At 30.0% G+C, this 17,722-nt stretch overlaps 4 protein-coding genes across 4 annotated transcripts, besides 2 other annotated features; 2 read left to right on the forward strand and 2 right to left on the reverse strand.

Moving 5' to 3' along the window:
- Positions 1-42: 42 nt before the first annotated feature.
- Positions 43-11,680: a mobile genetic element.
- Positions 784-1,683, forward strand: TVAGG3_0429580 (uncharacterized protein; the record flags this gene model as incomplete). The annotated part of the gene is made up of 1 exon (XM_051233734.1): positions 784-1,683. The coding sequence occupies one exon, from the start codon at positions 784-786 to the stop codon at positions 1,681-1,683; it is 900 nt and encodes a 299-aa protein (XP_051103464.1).
- Positions 3,612-4,658, forward strand: TVAGG3_0429590 (keratin-associated protein family; the record flags this gene model as incomplete). The annotated part of the gene is made up of 1 exon (XM_051233735.1): positions 3,612-4,658. The coding sequence occupies one exon, from the start codon at positions 3,612-3,614 to the stop codon at positions 4,656-4,658; it is 1,047 nt and encodes a 348-aa protein (XP_051103465.1).
- Positions 5,091-7,403, reverse strand: TVAGG3_0429600 (uncharacterized protein; the record flags this gene model as incomplete). The annotated part of the gene is made up of 1 exon (XM_051233736.1): positions 5,091-7,403. The coding sequence occupies one exon, from the start codon at positions 7,401-7,403 to the stop codon at positions 5,091-5,093; it is 2,313 nt and encodes a 770-aa protein (XP_051103466.1).
- Positions 11,681-12,743: 1,063 nt separating the features above from the next.
- Positions 12,744-13,316, reverse strand: TVAGG3_0429610 (uncharacterized protein; the record flags this gene model as incomplete). The annotated part of the gene is made up of 1 exon (XM_051233737.1): positions 12,744-13,316. One exon carries the CDS (start codon positions 13,314-13,316, stop codon positions 12,744-12,746), a length of 573 nt encoding a protein of 190 aa, XP_051103467.1.
- A 3,630-nt stretch (positions 13,317-16,946) lies between these two features.
- Positions 16,947-17,329: a mobile genetic element.
- Positions 17,330-17,722: the final 393 nt, after the last annotated feature.

A 17,722-nucleotide genomic window follows, 5' to 3' on the forward strand; every position in this document is an offset into this window, starting at 1 on the left:
AGTGATAATAGAAATGCTCTATCTAAGGAAAAATTAATGAAAATTCCATATTCTGAATGTTACTTAAATTCAATCACTGCAGCAATTGGTAAACAAAATAAAGGTAAAACATTAACGATATTAAAACAAATTATCATTATTGCTAACACTTCCCCCTATTCACATGTGTTAATTTATATCAACCGTTCAGGTTCACCTTCAGATGATACATTTGAATCTTTAAAGCATTTAATCAAAATTCCAATTATTTATTTATCACAAGAAGAAGCAGAAGATTATTTAAAAAACTTTTTAATGTATAAAGAATTATATAATACAATCAAGAAGCAAGGATTAGAGGATAAAATTATTGATAAACAACGGGATGAATTATTTGAAACACTTTCTATTTCAAATTTTGATAGAGAATTTTTGCATTCACTCATTTTTCTAGATGATGCAGTGAAATCAAAACTAATAACAAATGAGAAATCATATTTTAATCAGTTATTAACTCAATGTCGACACATTCAGTGTTCATTCTTCATGGCTGTTCAATACTTCAAAGCATTAAGTACAAACATTAAATCAAATCTATCAACACTTTTCATTTTCAGTGGGTTTAGTCGTCAACAGTTGAACGTTATGCTTTATCAAGTGAATCTACCAATGAGCATTAATGAACTTTACACACAATATCAGCAATTAGGTGAACATGGAAAAATAATAGTTGATTTAAATAAAGGAAGTGTTAAATTTGATTAACTTTTTATAATTAATTTTTATTTTTTATTATAATTAAACATGACAGAAATGGTAAATCTTCTACAGGTTCCATTAAAACAAGGGACAAACAAAAGGGGTGCATATAATAGAACTATGAAAGTTCCTGATGGAATGAAAGAATTAGTTCATATTGTTGCTGGTCTTCAAAAAGATGTTAAACAAATGAGAAACGTTTTAACATTACCAGAAGCTCAAGCATATGCCAAACGTCATGGTCCAAATTGGGAAGCACACGAAGCAGACATTACGGGTCCAAATGGAAAACCTGATGGTATAAATGAAGTTTTCGTTACTGATGGTCAAGGTAATATTAAAGTCATAAATGGTTATAAATTAACTATATCTGATTATCCTAAACGTAAAGCATATAATGAACGTTATCCTATGCAATTTGATGAAAATGGAAAAGCTGTTAAACAATACATTGAAGAAGGTGAAAATGGTCCAATTAATTCATACCGTCATAATCCATATTCTTATTTCAATGAAGAATTAAATGCTGTTGAAGAGGGACCGGATGGATTACCACGATATTCTAACCAGTTTGATGGTCAATATGCAAATATTAGACCTGAAATTTCAGCTAAGAAATTCTTTAAAGTTGCTTTATTCGATCCAGTTTTCGCAAATGTTAAAGATGAACTTAAACAGCAATTCCAACCAATTATAGTAGCAAGAATTGCATCAGGTGCTTTATCTCAAGCATTCAAAGATTTAATTAAGAAACCATTATATCAGCAACGAGGTTTAACTTATGATTTAGTTAAGGAATCAGATAAAAGAAAATTTGAGAAATCAGATGATTATAAGAATGCAATTAATGAATATATTCGGTCTATTAATTTCGATGAAACAGCTAAAAATCAACTTCATGAACAAATACAGGGAATAATAGATTCAAAAGTTCCAGCAAAATAAAAGTTTAAATATATTTTTTTTATTCGAATATAAATGAGAAGACGTTTCACTAGTCAAAAGAACACTAACGCAAAAGCAGAGATTACGGTTGGTTATAACGTAAATGATGATAAATCACGAATTATTCAAAATGTTAAAGTTAATGTTAGCCCTGAATTAACAAGGTCAGCAACTCAACCAAATTTATTAACTCGTGACTTACCGAAGAATGAGGAGAATGAAAAAACCATGAGAATGGAGACCCAATCATTTTATCTGAACCTGGTAAAGAACCTGTTGAAATTCCCACTTATCCAACATACCCCCACCTCTTTCATCAAACATCGAGAACCCATATAAAATAGACATTAATTCTGAATTAATGAAAATTTACCGTGATATAATAATTAATAATTATGATTCAATAATAAATTTAATTGACCAATCCGGTTTAATTATTTTACCTTATGAATCATTAATTCACATTATCGCCATTCTTTGTGATGTTCAAGATTCAGACGTTAAATTCAATTTTTCATAGATGATGAGGTTTCATGCTGCGGAACAGTTGCAAAAATAAATCCTATAAAGGATATTAGCACAATTAAGATATCAAAGAACGGAACAACAACTGAACTTCATTTAACATATAATGATATTTATAATAAAATAGTTGATGAATATAAAATATCACTTGAAAAATTCTTTGTTAAGGCTATTTAATATTCAAGCATTAACATTATCGAATAATAATCCTTTGAATCATAATCAATAATAATTGACCTTTCACCAGTTTCTATCGTTTGTTTTATTTCTTTTTGTTCCCCACTATCTGGATCGGTCATTGTAATTGTTTTTGTTATAGTATCAGCTTTATCTTTAACTTCAATCTTTTTTCCATCGGGATATTTAAACCAAAATTCTAAAAATTCGATATTGTCAATCTGTTCATATTTTAATCTATCAATTACATTTTAATACCATCTGAAAATCTTATGAAATGGTCATTATATGGGTTTGATTGAACTAAATTTGAATGAAGTGAAATATAACCTGTTGATGAATATGACATTGACTCATATTTTCTGAAAACACTAAAATTTATAACATGAATGAATTTCTTATTCGTTGAATTTATGAATTCTTGAGGTAATCTTATTCTAGTTTTATTTATCACTGGAAAATAACGCTTTACCATATTTTTAATCGTAATAAAAATGTCAATTATCAATATTATTTCGAATAATAACTGTGAATTAAATTTAACAGTTAGCGGAATTTATAATGTTACTCTCGTTTCTGTGAGTGGTAAATTTAATCCCATTCTTTTAGACCCTTCAGATTATATATCATTTATTAAAGATGACCTTGAAAAAACGTATGTTATGTATATAAATAATGTGATAGCGAAATGGGATATTAACATGATTTTAAGTTATTTAAATGAATCATATCATATGGTATGAAGAAAATTTTAAATCAAAACCTGATAAACTTTTTGAACTTGATGAAATAAATAACCTTATTAAATTCCCGCTGAAAATTAAATTTTGTACTCCTCATCTTCGTTCATTGTTGGGATATTAAATTTTGAAAAAGATGTTGGGGATGTTTTGTATTCTGACACCGGTTCCAATTTCATTTTAATCAAATGTGATAAAGTTAATACCCCAATGAGATTTTCACATCAAACATTAGACCCTAACTCTTACCCATCAATACAAAACATTTTATCCATCAACTTAAACACATTTTCTTTATCATATCCGTTTCAATTATCCGGGAATTCATTTATTCTTCATTCAAAAGATTTATCAAATATTAAATTTAGAATAACTGACCTATTTGATTGTGATTTAGAATTTATGAATGAAATATTATGGCAATTTCAAATAGAGAAAATAGCTGATGAGATAACGGATTAAATATTTATTTTTAAATCGTAATAAATGATTAAACAACAGCAACTTAAGGCGCAAAGCACCCAGGTCCTTCAGACCATTACATACGCCATATATGCATATAATTCAAAGACGGCAGAACAAACGCAAAGGTTGAAATATGGAGATTTGGAGATAGTATTGAAAAATGACCGTTTCGAATTCGTTTGCAAAGGTGGTGCAGTGATATCAAATATAAAAGAAATTTTATTTATGAATTCAAAAATAAAAGGAATAACGGATGATATAACATCAATTCCACCAGAAGAACAGAGATATTACGCATTAAATGCATTTCCTAAAGTTTTGAAGATTGGAAGATTTAATTTAAATGAGGAATTCATAGAAGGTTTCCTAAACGACATAATGAAGAAAGCAGATAAGGAATATGTGGATAGTGAGTTAAATAAGAAGGCAAATTTGGTTTATGTTGATGAAAAAGATAATGAAATTAAAGAAAAGGTTAAATGGTATCATGAATGGACATTTGAGACTTTTAAAGTTAAAGCTGATACAGAATGGGTTTCAGGATGTTTAGATCTTAAAGCAGATAAAACATATGTTGATGAAAATTATGCAAAGAAGTCGGAAGTAAATGATGTGATTACAAGCATGAAAAATGAAATACTTCAAACATTATATCCTGTTGGCTCTATTTATACGTCAATGAACTCAACAAATCCAGCAAGTGTTTTAGGTTTTGGTACGTGGAAGCAGATTGTAGACAAATTCTTATACTGTGCTAGATATTCAAAGCAAACAGGAGGTTCGAAGAAAATTAAAGAAGCAAACCTTCCACCGCACACTCATACAGGAACTACAAACTTTTCTGGCGACCATAGCCACTCATTAAGAGACCACCCATTATACAACTCAGAATATGAAGCTGGTTATGATGTTTTATCTCCAGATTATAACCATTCAGCAAAAAAGACTTTTCGACAAACTGAACCAGGAGGAAATCATTCACACACTTTCACAACAAATCCAACAGGCTCGGGTAAAGATTATATGCCACCATTTGTGACTGTATTCGCATGGTACCGCGTTCAATAAACATACTTGAGACTTGACCCAAAGGGTTTAGGCTTACCGAATGAACTAAATATATTTTATGTCTGTAATTAATTAGGTAATGAAGTAATGAATGAACTGCAGAAATATATTTTATCGTTAAGTGACTCAAAGAGTCCGGAGACAAAGTCTCATGTTTTCAGGTTATTCAATAATTAATTATTTTTGAAGAACTGAGGGTGCTACCATGTTACCATGTGCTACCAGGTTAATTAACTTCTCTGAAAAAATGAGACAACATGACATTTAGACAACAACACAGGAGGAAGGTATTTATGAATTATTTTTGAAGAACTGAGGGTGCTACCATGTTACCATGTGCTACCAGGTTAATTAACTTCTCTGAAAAAATGAGACAACATGACATTTAGACAACAACACAGGAGGAAGGCAAAAATAAATTCCAATCATACTTTATAAAGCATCATTTACAGGTATTTCATCGTCAGTAAATGAATCCTCATTATCGTTTGGTTCAACCTGTTTATATAATCCTTTCATTTCTTCTTTCAAAACATAACACCATGTTTGTTTATCGTCTATTCTTCTATGTTTCCTATCACATTTATCCTTAATGCTCATTTGAAAGTTTTTGTCTTTCATGTCTGATGGTTTGCAGAATAGAGCATTTTTACACGTCATACCTGCACACAATTCATCATAATGTGTATTTATCCATACATCTAAAGGATTTGTTGATAATTCAATTAAATCTTGTTTGGCTTCAGTCATCGGTATGATTCGTACATTAAATGATGAAAGGTCATATTGCATAAAATACGTCAGTAAATTATCATAAAATTCCTTTGTGCATGAATCCATTAAATTCTTGAAGTAATCAAATTGACCCTTGAATTTATCATTAACTCTTAAAACTACGTATCTTCTGTCTCCAACTTCAATTTTGACAGGGTAGACGTTATTAGTTACGAAAATGAAGTTTGCAACGTTCTGAGCAGTTCTTCTGGGTTGATTCTTTTCATTAATTCTTATCTCATTATCCGTTATAATTGATTTCAAAGCGTTGAAGTTTGCGAGTCTGTCTTCACCAACATTCTTGAGTTCATTAAGTACAAGAAACATTTTATTTTCAACAACCGAATTGAAATTACCCGTTAGCTCACTTATTTCAGTAATGTTTTTACATGAATAACCAGCGAGAAGTTCAGAAATAATGTCTGTAAATCTGTTTTTACCTGTTCCCTGAAGTCCTTTCAAAATAATTGCTGTTTCATTCTTAACTCCAGGATGTTGAATCATTGATGCAATCCAGCCGAGAAGGTATTTATACACTTCATCGTTATTATCACAAATAGCTTCTTTAATGAAATTCATAAACATCTCAATTTTTGAGTAATCTACTTTTTCGAGAACGTTGTATTTATAACCCTGAAACGTTGAGAAAACATCTGGGGAATCAGATTTAAAGCAAACACCCTTAACGGTTAATGAGGATAATTGATTTAGTAGTACATCCCATGCTGTTATTGTTTTACCTTCTTCTTTAAATAATTTAATCATTTTGAGTGACTCTTTCATGTTTGATTGAAGAACGAATGATATTTGATTCATTTTATCGTGGATATTATAGTCCTTTTGAATGAAATATTTGTTTCCACAATCTACAAAACGGATTACACGTGATAAATCCTCAATTACTTCAGAACTGTTTTTATACTGATGATTTTCAGCTTTGCGTCTAATATCTGTTATCAAAAACGAGTCATCAAGTTTGATATCAAATGTTATTTTTGGCTTACGTAATAAAGGTAAAACATATTCATCATAATATTCCTTTTGGTATAGTTTTAGAATCTTCACTAAAACAAATGGAGAAGTCATTAAATGTGCATATCTACTACGTGCTTTTTCAAAATTACTTTTTGCATTTTCTGTTAAGCTGCAAAAGTTATAAACGTTATCGTATGCTTCATTAATTAAATAATTAGGTAACGAATTAATTGCTTGAAACAGTGTGAATAATGTTATTTCTTTTTCTAAATTCATGTTTCCACCGTCATTATGTACTTCAAAATCACTGATGCCATCAACTATGCTCTGGGCAAGTTTATCGTCAATGTTTACATCTTTGTTTTCATTCATGATAGTCTTTATTTCTTCGTTCTTCTGTTCAACTCTTACCTTAATATTCAAATCATTTAATATATCATTCACTGTTCTGGTTAATGTTGAATCATAACTTCCACGAATGAATGAGTATGTATTGATTGGTTCTGATGCATTCTTGCGAACTCTTGAATCAGCCATAACCACTAAAGAACGCTTTGAATCATCCATAGAAGTCATGGTATCAATATCATAATCATTGCAGGAATAACATTTAATCATTCTGTTCGAAACTGAATAGAAGAAATTAGTGTTGCAATAAATGTGAAGACCTCCTGAAGCGGTTTTAACGATAACATCTTTATCCGAAAGTTTTGATAAAATATCTTTTCTAACTGTTTCTTTAAGTTCATCATTGTATGATTTATTGATATCAACATCTATAATCGTTAAATTTGAAATTTTATTTACTAATAAAGCCATACCAGTTTTCCTTCCTCTTCCTCCATCGTGTTTGAGGTAGTTATGTAAATCAATCTTGTTTTCACCAATTCTTTCGTTGAGGGTTTTAGTTTCTGCCACAACTAATTCCTCAGCTAATGAATCAATAACTTTTTCATCAGAAACGATATAGTTGCTGTTGTTGTTTGTTGCTGTCATTTATATAGGAATAAAAAAATAAAAATAATTTTAAAACTAACTTTATTTTTGGGTCATTTACACTCATTACGATGAAGTCATGACAAATCATTTCCGGGACTGTTGTCTAAATGTCATGTTGTCTCATTTTTTCAGAGAAGTTAATTAACCTGGTAGCACATGGTAACATGGTAGCACCCTCAGTTCTTCAAAAATAATTCATAAATACCTTCCTCCTGTGTTGTTGTCTAAATGTCATGTTGTCTCATTTTTTCAGAGAAGTTAATTAACCTGGTAGCACATGGTAACATGGTAGCACCCTCAGTTCTTCAAAAATAATTCATAAATACCTTCCTCCTGTGTTGTTGTCTAAATGTCATGTTGTCTCATTTTTTCAGAGAAGTTAATTAACCTGGTAGCACATGGTAACATGGTAGCACCCTCAGTTCTTCAAAAATAATTAATTATTGAATAACATAAAAACCATTAACGTAAACATTATTTTTGGGTCATTTACACTCATTACGATGAAGTCATGACAAATCATTTCCGGGACTGTTGTCTAAATGTCATGTTGTCTCATTTTTTCAGAGAAGTTAATTAACCTGGTAGCACATGTAACATGGTAGCACCCTCAGTTCTTCAAAAATAATTAATTATTGAATAACATAAAAACCATTAACGTAAACATTATTTTGGGTCATTTACACTCATTACGATGAAGTCATGACAAATCATTTCCGGGACTGTTGTCTAAATGTCATGTTGTCTCATTTTTTCAGAGAAGTTAATTAACCTGGTAGCACATGGTAACATGGTAGCACCCTCAGTTCTTCAAAAATAATTCATAAATACCTTCCTCCTGTGTTGTTGTCTAAATGTCATGTTGTCTCATTTTTTCAGAGAAGTTAATTAACCTGGTAGCACATGGTAACATGGTAGCACCCTCAGTTCTTCAAAAATAATTAATTATTGAATAACATAAAAACCATTAACGTAAACATTATTTTTGGGTCATTTACACTCATTACGATGAAGTCATGACAAATCATTTCCGGGACTGTTGTCTAAATGTCATGTTGTCTCATTTTTTCAGAGAAGTTAATTAACCTGGTAGCACATGGTAACATGGTAGCACCCTCAGTTCTTCAAAAATAATTCATAAATACCTTCCTCCTGTGTTGTTGTCTAAATGTCATGTTGTCTCATTTTTTCAGAGAAGTTAATTAACCTGGTAGCACATGGTAACATGGTAGCACCCTCAGTTCTTCAAAAATAATTAATTATTGAATAACCTAAAAACCATTAACGTAAACATTATTTTTGGGTCATTTACACTCATTACGATGAAGTCATGACAAATCATTTCCGGGACTGTTGTCTAAATGTCATGTTGTCTCATTTTTTCAGAGAAGTTAATTAACCTGGTAGCACATGGTAACATGGTAGCACCCTCAGTTCTTCAAAAATAATTAATTATTGAATAACATAAAAACCATTAACGTAAACATTATTTTTGGGTCATTTACACTCATTACGATGAAGTCATGACAAATCATTTCCGGGACTGTTGTCTAAATGTCATGTTGTCTCATTTTTTCAGAGAAGTTAATTAACCTGGTAGCACATGGTAACATGGTAGCACCCTCAGTTCTTCAAAAATAATTCATAAATACCTTCCTCCTGTGTTGTTGTCTAAATGTCATGTTGTCTCATTTTTTCAGAGAAGTTAATTAACCTGGTAGCACATGGTAACATGGTAGCACCCTCAGTTCTTCAAAAATAATTAATTATTGAATAACCTAAAAACCATTAACGTAAACATTATTTTTGGGTCATTTACACTCATTACGATGAAGTCATGACAAATCATTTCCGGGACTGTTGTCTAAATGTCATGTTGTCTCATTTTTTCAGAGAAGTTAATTAACCTGGTAGCACATGGTAACATGGTAGCACCCTCAGTTCTTCAAAAATAATTAATTATTGAATAACATAAAAACCATTAACGTAAACATTATTTTTGGGTCATTTACACTCATTACGATGAAGTCATGACAAATCATTTCCGGGACTGTTGTCTAAATGTCATGTTGTCTCATTTTTTCAGAGAAGTTAATTAACCTGGTAGCACATGGTAACATGGTAGCACCCTCAGTTCTTCAAAAATAATTAATTATTGAATAACCTAAAAACCATTAACGTAAACATTATTTTTGGGTCATTTACACTCATTACGATGAAGTCATGACAAATCATTTCCGGGACTGTTGTCTAAATGTCATGTTGTCTCATTTTTTCAGAGAAGTTAATTAACCTGGTAGCACATGGTAACATGGTAGCACCCTCAGTTCTTCAAAAATAATTAATTATTGAATAACATAAAAACCATTAACGTAAACATTATTTTTGGGTCATTTACACTCATTACGATGAAGTCATGACAAATCATTTCCGGGACTGTTGTCTAAATGTCATGTTGTCTCATTTTTTCAGAGAGTTAATTAACCTGTAGCACATGGTAACATGGTAGCACCCTCAGTTCTTCAAAAATAATTAATTATTGAATAACCTAAAAACCATTAACGTAAACATTATTTTTGGGTCATTTACACTCATTACGATGAAGTCATGACAAATCATTTCCGGGACTGTTGTCTAAATGTCATGTTGTCTCATTTTTTCAGAGAAGTTAATTAACCTGGTAGCACATGGTAACATGGTAGCACCCTCAGTTCTTCAAAAATAATTCATAAATACCTTCCTCCTGTGTTGTTGTCTAAATGTCATGTTGTCTCATTTTTTCAGAGAAGTTAATTAACCTGGTAGCACATGGTAACATGGTAGCACCCTCAGTTCTTCAAAAATAATTAATTATTGAATAACCTAAAAACCATTAACGTAAACATTATTTTTGGGTCATTTACACTCATTACGATGAAGTCATGACAAATCATTTCCGGGACTGTTGTCTAAATGTCATGTTGTCTCATTTTTTCAGAGAAGTTAATTAACCTGGTAGCACATGGTAACATGGTAGCACCCTCAGTTCTTCAAAAATAATTAATTATTGAATAACCTAAAAACCATTAACGTAAACATTATTTTTGGGTCATTTACACTCATTACGATGAAGTCATGACAAATCATTTCCGGGACTGTTGTCTAAATGTCATGTTGTCTCATTTTTAAAAGAAGTTAAATGACCTGGTAGCACATGGTAACATGGTAGCACTGAAAAAATTAAATTTGGATTGAGTTTAAAAATTCATTTTTATTAAATTCATCTCTTCCAACCAATTTATTTATTCTATTAAATTCTTTTATTTTTGCTTCACCCAGTTTAAGGATTGAACGGTAAGTTTCTAATTTTTCGATTATTTCCTTCTTCTCTTTATCGTTTTCAGTTCCATTAGTTTTATGGGCATCAACCCCACCGCATTGTGGCTTCTTTTTGTAATAGCATATTTTTGATTTAATTCTGTTTAGTTTCTTTTTATATTCATTGTCTGGACTCTTGGCTGCTTTGTTGTCACTCATTTCTTACGAAATAAAAAAAATTAAATATTATTTAAATATAATGAAGTAATAAAATAAATCGGAATTTCTATTAATTTATTGTCAACTTCAACTAATGCATTGCCGTTAATATATCTAACAAATTCAGCTATTGTGTCAAATCTTCGTCTTCTTTTTGTCATTGATTTATCAGTTTTTCCATAATCGAGATGAATCAAAACTTTATCCCCTTGTTTAAAATTCATGAGCCCCGAATTAATTTGTTCACGTTTAACATCATTCAACCTTTCCATTTGCTTTCTAATATATTCCCATTCTTTTGAAATATCATTTTTCATTTCCACTGGTTTCATGTTTATTGTTCTATGCCATGTATTATTGTAATAATATACTAACTGTTGTATGATGGAGTCATGATTTCCATCCCAGTATATCTGACCGTTAACCCCTAACGCATCTCTAAGAGTTCTCATTACCGCATCAACTATTTTATTATGAAACGTATATGGAGAGGATGAAAAGAAAAAATTAATTTGTGGGAAATAATGAGCCATAGCTGCCTGAAATCCTTTATCACCATCACCCCTGATATTATCTACTCTTTCATGATCTAGTAAGTATTGAATAGCTCTTCTTGTTTCCTGTTCTGTTTTCCCTTTCACCGGAATGCAATATAAATATCTAGTGTTAATGTTAATGGCAAATAAATAAGTAACGTTTCCTTTTGAATATTCCAGATGATCGATTTCGTATGAATATGGATATGGAGCAAATGAAGGGCGACTAAATTTTTCCTTTAATGGTTGAATTTTTGGGTCAATTGGTTTATTTAATATCTTGAAATCCTTTTTAAAATCTTTTTGCTTCTTTAATGTTTGAAATGGATATAATAAAGTGAATGATGAAGGATTAACTGAAGGAGGAGGCGGTACTGTCGTTGGAGGTTTTGGTGTTGCAGGTGGTTTAATTTTATCTGCTTTGATTTTGGAATTCATTCCTTCCTTCATTAATTCTGGATGTATTCTATTCATTTGTTTTAAATATGCTGTATATAAAGGTTTGATATACTTTCCCGCTTCGAGTTTATGTTGAAGGATGAATTCCAAAAGTTGATCTTCATTTAAAAGTCGGGCTGAATATGGTTTAACTAATGAATCATAAATTAAAGCTTGTGCTTCATTTATGGTCTGAAGGACCTGGGCGTTTTGCACCTTTTGTTTTTGTTCCTTTGGCTTTTGCGGCTCAGGATTATATAATTTATATAATTCATCAATATCTTCTTCTGTTAATACTTTATTTTTGAAATCTTTCAACTGTTTAAGTTGTGATTTAGTTTTTCCCTTTGAATATTCATTATTTTTAATTTTGTCTTTAATTTTAGAAATTATTCTATCATGATATTTCAAAATTTCATTTTTATAATATGGATAATAATATTCCATATCATCACCCGTTATATTGTTATCATATTTTTGGAGATATGCTTTTAAATCATAATAATCAAGAAAATTTTGATTAAATACTAAATCAGCAATTAAAATTTTTAAATCTACGTTATCCATTTATATAAAAATAAAATCAATGTTTTAAGGGTGCCCACCTCTTTGAATCATAGTATCAAAACCATTATTTACATATTGAATCCCATCATTAACGGTTCCTTCTTCTAAAACGGTATCAAATGGTGGCGGTTGTTGTTGCTGTTGATGCTGTGATGGGATTTAAAAAATTCGTTGTGGTTGATTATTTGGAATCTGAAAGTTAAAACCATTTGGTATAAATCGATTTGGTTCCTTTTGTCTCTTCTGTGGCATTTCATTAAGAATAAAATTTTAAATTGTATTAAATAAATGGCATACAACATCCATTTTCACAACATACAGCCTTAGTGTGTGCTCCTGTTAATGCAGTCTTACCGATTGTTAAGCGAGTCATTGACCCGTTTTTAAGTTGTAAATTAATATTCTGACCATCAAATATCACTTTATCATTTATTATATCCAAATATTTTTTAGGTGTTAATTGCTTATTTTGTCGTAAACTAACACCTTTCATTTTTTGTGCAATCTTTTTAAAATCACTTCCATCAATTGAACCGTTGAATGATGTATAACATTTAGGACATAAAGCAACCATGTTATCACCTTGTTTCTCAATTGCTAAACCCAATAACTTCTTCTCATGTGCTTTTTCTTCAGCTTTATTCTTTAATTTAGGTTTAAATTTCTCATCAAAACAGAAGAAATCAAATGGTGCGAATTTGAAAATGTTTTTATCATAAAATTGTTTATCGGTAACAATTGCTTGAAATGCTTGAGTGTTAGGAAGATTTGGGTCGCCAGCGATTGCCCAATAAGATGAATCAGTATCACCTTCAATGAAATGAAAACGATTAACATCCATGCATTTATACATAAAATCATAAATGAAAACCAAATACCAGTATTTAGCATTATCTAAAGTGAAGAATGCCTCTTGTAAACATGTATCACATCTATAAAATCTATCTTTAAGCATCACTTGATATGTATCTTCACCTATTTCTCTTATGTTTTTAAACTTATTTGACATACATGCAACGCGTGCCTTCTGTGCATTCATTATTTTAGTCTTTGCGTAATTTTGTGTATTCATTGCATCGTAACCATATGATCCATTAAGCGAAATCTTGCAAAATAAACTTTTTCCTTTATTTCCTTCTAATTCAGCCTTTTGTCTTTCTTCATAAATTTGTTCGCAAATTCATTAAAACAAGTGTTTTTCGTAAATGTTAAAATTGATTGAATGTCATCAATGATAAAATGAAATCTGTCGATTAGATACCAAAGATAATAAGAAGAAAATGGTTGATATTGGTTGTGTGTTGATGCTAACTGAGTTAATTTCTCTGTTTCTGGTCAACTGGTAGATTGTTTGATTTCATGTAATTATACATAAAACTGCCAATTGTTTTTTCATCTGTGATAATATCTAAGTTTCTTATTATCGGTAAAAAGTTTATGTAATCATTAATGTATTTTTCATCAATGTGACCCTTTACTTCAGCCACGAATAAAGTATTTTTCTTCTTAATTATTCCCAATGCTTTTGCTTTCTTTGTTGCTGTATCACAAATGATAACACCATTCAATCTTCCCGGCATATACATTTTATGGTCAGTATATTGAATGAAATCATGAGGATTAGATGAAAATGATGAAGGATATAATGAATTAAAGTCAACTCCAACGAAATGAGTCATAATGTTGGTGGTGTCCTCATTTGATACAGTTTTAGTTTCTGGATTATATGAAAGTTTATTAATGTGCGTGATTCCTTTAAGATTTACTCTATGTTGAACATTTGATAAACCACCAGTAATTCCATTACGGAGAATGTGATAAGCTTCAACTGAATCTAAAGTCATTGGTAAATTATTTTTTAATGCGTAATTTCTTAAATTGATTCTTAAACGTTGAACATCTTCATCTTTATTTGATTTTACGACATTGCAATAACAACACATTAACTGACAATTTTCTTTGGTATGTGGTTTTTCATTATCGATTCTATCCAATGTTGGTTTATTTGCATATGTAAACGCTTTACCACACATTTTGCATTTAGATGAAAGGATTAAATCGTGATAGTATTGAAAATCATCCATTGAAACATTATTTTTAGTATCCCTTTCTGCTTTTTCATCTTGTTTCTTATATGATTCAATTTTATATTTCCAATACTTTTTCGTTAATTCAAAACTTGATTCTATCTCTTCCTCAGGATATTTTTCATTAGGATTAAAGTCTTTATATGCTAAAGCGTAACGAATCATTGAAGCATTCGATGATAAAGAAAGATTATGAAGCATATCAATTTTATAAACAAATGTTTCTTCAATAATTTTATCAATTGGGTCAATCATAATTTCAACATCTTTATTGCAATAATGAATAAAATATTCTAATCTATTCTTAAAGTTTTTAGCATCATTGAGATATATTTGATAATCACTATCTGATATAGTTTCTTGAGTTAATGCTGAATAAAATGAATCTTTCGTGAATGGTTCCTCTTTATATAATTCTTCTTCGTAATTTCCCATGTGATGAATTGATAAGGGAAAAAGGATTTAACACGTGATTTATTGTTTCCGAAATCTTGAGTGAATTGGTCTAATGTCCCACCCGCTATATAATTTCTGATGTCAATAAATCTCAATTCATATGGAGCGTTTGTTTTCTTTACAATGATTTGCTTAAATTGTGAAGATGAACCCAGCATTGATTTTATTTTCCATTTTGCAGTGTTTAAATCACGAAGAATTAAATTTAAATCAAACTTTCCCGAATTAAAACCTATGATATTCACTTTATTGAATTCCTCATCTAGAAGTTCTTTAAATGCTTCCTTCTGTTTTTCATTTAATGTATGAGACAAAGTCCCCGCCGTTTGGTCCGTTTGCGACTTCATTAATTCTTCATATTGTTCAATATTTGATTTAGCAACTAATGAACAGGTTGAAAATAAAAACTCAATCCAATCAGAAATAAAAGAATCACTCGAAGTTAAGCAAAAATTCCTCGTATATGTTTTATCATTTAATTTAACCGTTGATGATACCATGAATGGTTTTAAGTAAGCGTTCAAAGTTGCACACTCAGAAAGTTGTAATTCTTCTTTAGTCTCTAATGTTTCGAAGTCAAAAGTAATATAATATCTTGTCGGTTGATAATATTCCTGCAAATTATGAGCTAATAACCACTGATATATCTTCTGTTTCGTAATATGTGGTGCATATGGTTGCTGTGTCTTTTGCAACTGAACGTCTTGAATTAATCTTCCATTATTTTCTTTACATTTCTCACAATGCTTTAAAAATCTTCTTTGGTTTTTCCTTTCTGGATCATCACAGATAGAATAAACTTCTTCTTTACAATATGGACATACTCTATAGCCGGTGAGTGCTTCAACGTCTGTTATTCTGTCAGCGTGAAGTTTTCCACATGGACTCTGTGTTAATAAAATATTTACTGTTTCAAATTCTGGATCTATCATTATTGATTCCACTAATGGAAAGTCTACCTTATTTATGTCCACGTCTTCTGGTTGAGGATCACAATAATAGAAATCAATATTAACATTTAACATTCTCGCTAATCTCTCACTTTCTGATGAAATGTCAAACCCTTCATATGAATCTATTGCTTCATTTAAATAACTTCTACGAGTTTTAGGATTAACACCATCAGGAATGTTATAGAAGCGTTTAAATAACCTTCTACCTTCTGCTCTAATTTGATTATCATTCATTTTAGCTGTTTCGTTTTTGTTCATTTATGTAAGAATAAAAAATTAAAAAATAAATAAAAATAAAGTTTATTTTTTAAAGCCCATAAAATGAATTAAGAATACATAAATTTTTATCATCTGCGACGTGACGAATACATTTTAATTTACTCAAGAATGCGTACCCTGATACATTAAATCTAATTCCTGTCTTATTTAATTTCACAACTTTGAAAAGGAATGTATGAATAGCTATAAAATGATGAGAAGATGTTTTATGGGTTGCTTCCATTTTTTCTGAAATAAATGAATAAATATAATGTTTATAAGTTTTCATATCTTTTATGTTCTTAATAACGAATGGTATAGACCTTTCCACTTCGTCTTCCTTCGGTGCTGTTCTTTCATATGAAACATTATTGGTATCTTCAATAATGAAACCACAATCACATAAAATTTTATATGTTCCAATGGTTTCTTTTGATATTTTATCTAATAAATCAAAAACTTTATCAACACCTGTGCATTTATTTAAATAATAATTTGTGTAAATATCATGATCTTCTTTCTTAATCGTATTAGTTGCATATGTCACGTTTTTAAGAGCTTTTTTGAATTTTTCGGAATCGAGAGGGGGTGAAAGTAAGATACAAGGGTATTTTTCATTATCAATAAATTGTAACTTATGTTTACGAATAAATTTAGTACCTTCTTCTGAAAGTGTTTCATCTATTTCGCCATCTAATAAATTTTGTGTTGATTCTGAGACATAATTTTTATATCTTTCTTCATGAGATTTCTGAACTGCTGATTCTGAAGCTGGGATATTCATTAAACCCTCTACTTCATTTTCAACTTCTCTTAATTCCTTAATTTTTTCATCTATTTCATCTCTTATTTTTTCCAGTCTTTCAATTTCATTGTATTCATCATCTTTAATCCGTTCTTCATAATATTCAGGGAAAACATCAGGTTCTTTAGGTTTTTCTTCTTTAGATGTGGGATATAAGAAATTTATAACATCATCTTTATTCATTTTTCCATCATAATCTAAATCATTTAATAACTCGGCAAATTTTTGACAATTTCTTAAATAATATTTACTAACTTCATAACACATCTCATCTAATATATCCTTTATTTCCTCGTTTGTGAATCCCAATTTTTTAACGTCGTTAGTCTTGACGCTCATTTCATACAAAATAAAAATAAATTATTCAAAAATGTAAGACATGAATTTTTAAAGTTTATTTTTTTATTTTTTTATTTCATTATGGTAGTGAATCTTTTATTCATGAAAATAATTATTTCTAATTTCTTTTACTCTCTCGTACATACTAGATTTGAAGAATTCGGAACTTTTACCATAATCTCCTAAATGTTTTCTTATCCCTAACGTGTGCCAGTTATTATATGAAACTGAATAAACTTTATCTTTATCTTTACACCTTTCATCACTTCCAATATATTTATATCTCAGTTTTGATTTAGCATTTTCATATTCATTAGCGTTTAATAATTCACAGTCTTCCTTTTTAAATTGATGTTTAAGA

This window comes from Trichomonas vaginalis, chromosome V (genome assembly GCF_026262505.1).
Source record: "Trichomonas vaginalis G3 chromosome V, whole genome shotgun sequence".
NCBI lineage: Eukaryota > Parabasalia > Trichomonadida > Trichomonadidae > Trichomonas > Trichomonas vaginalis.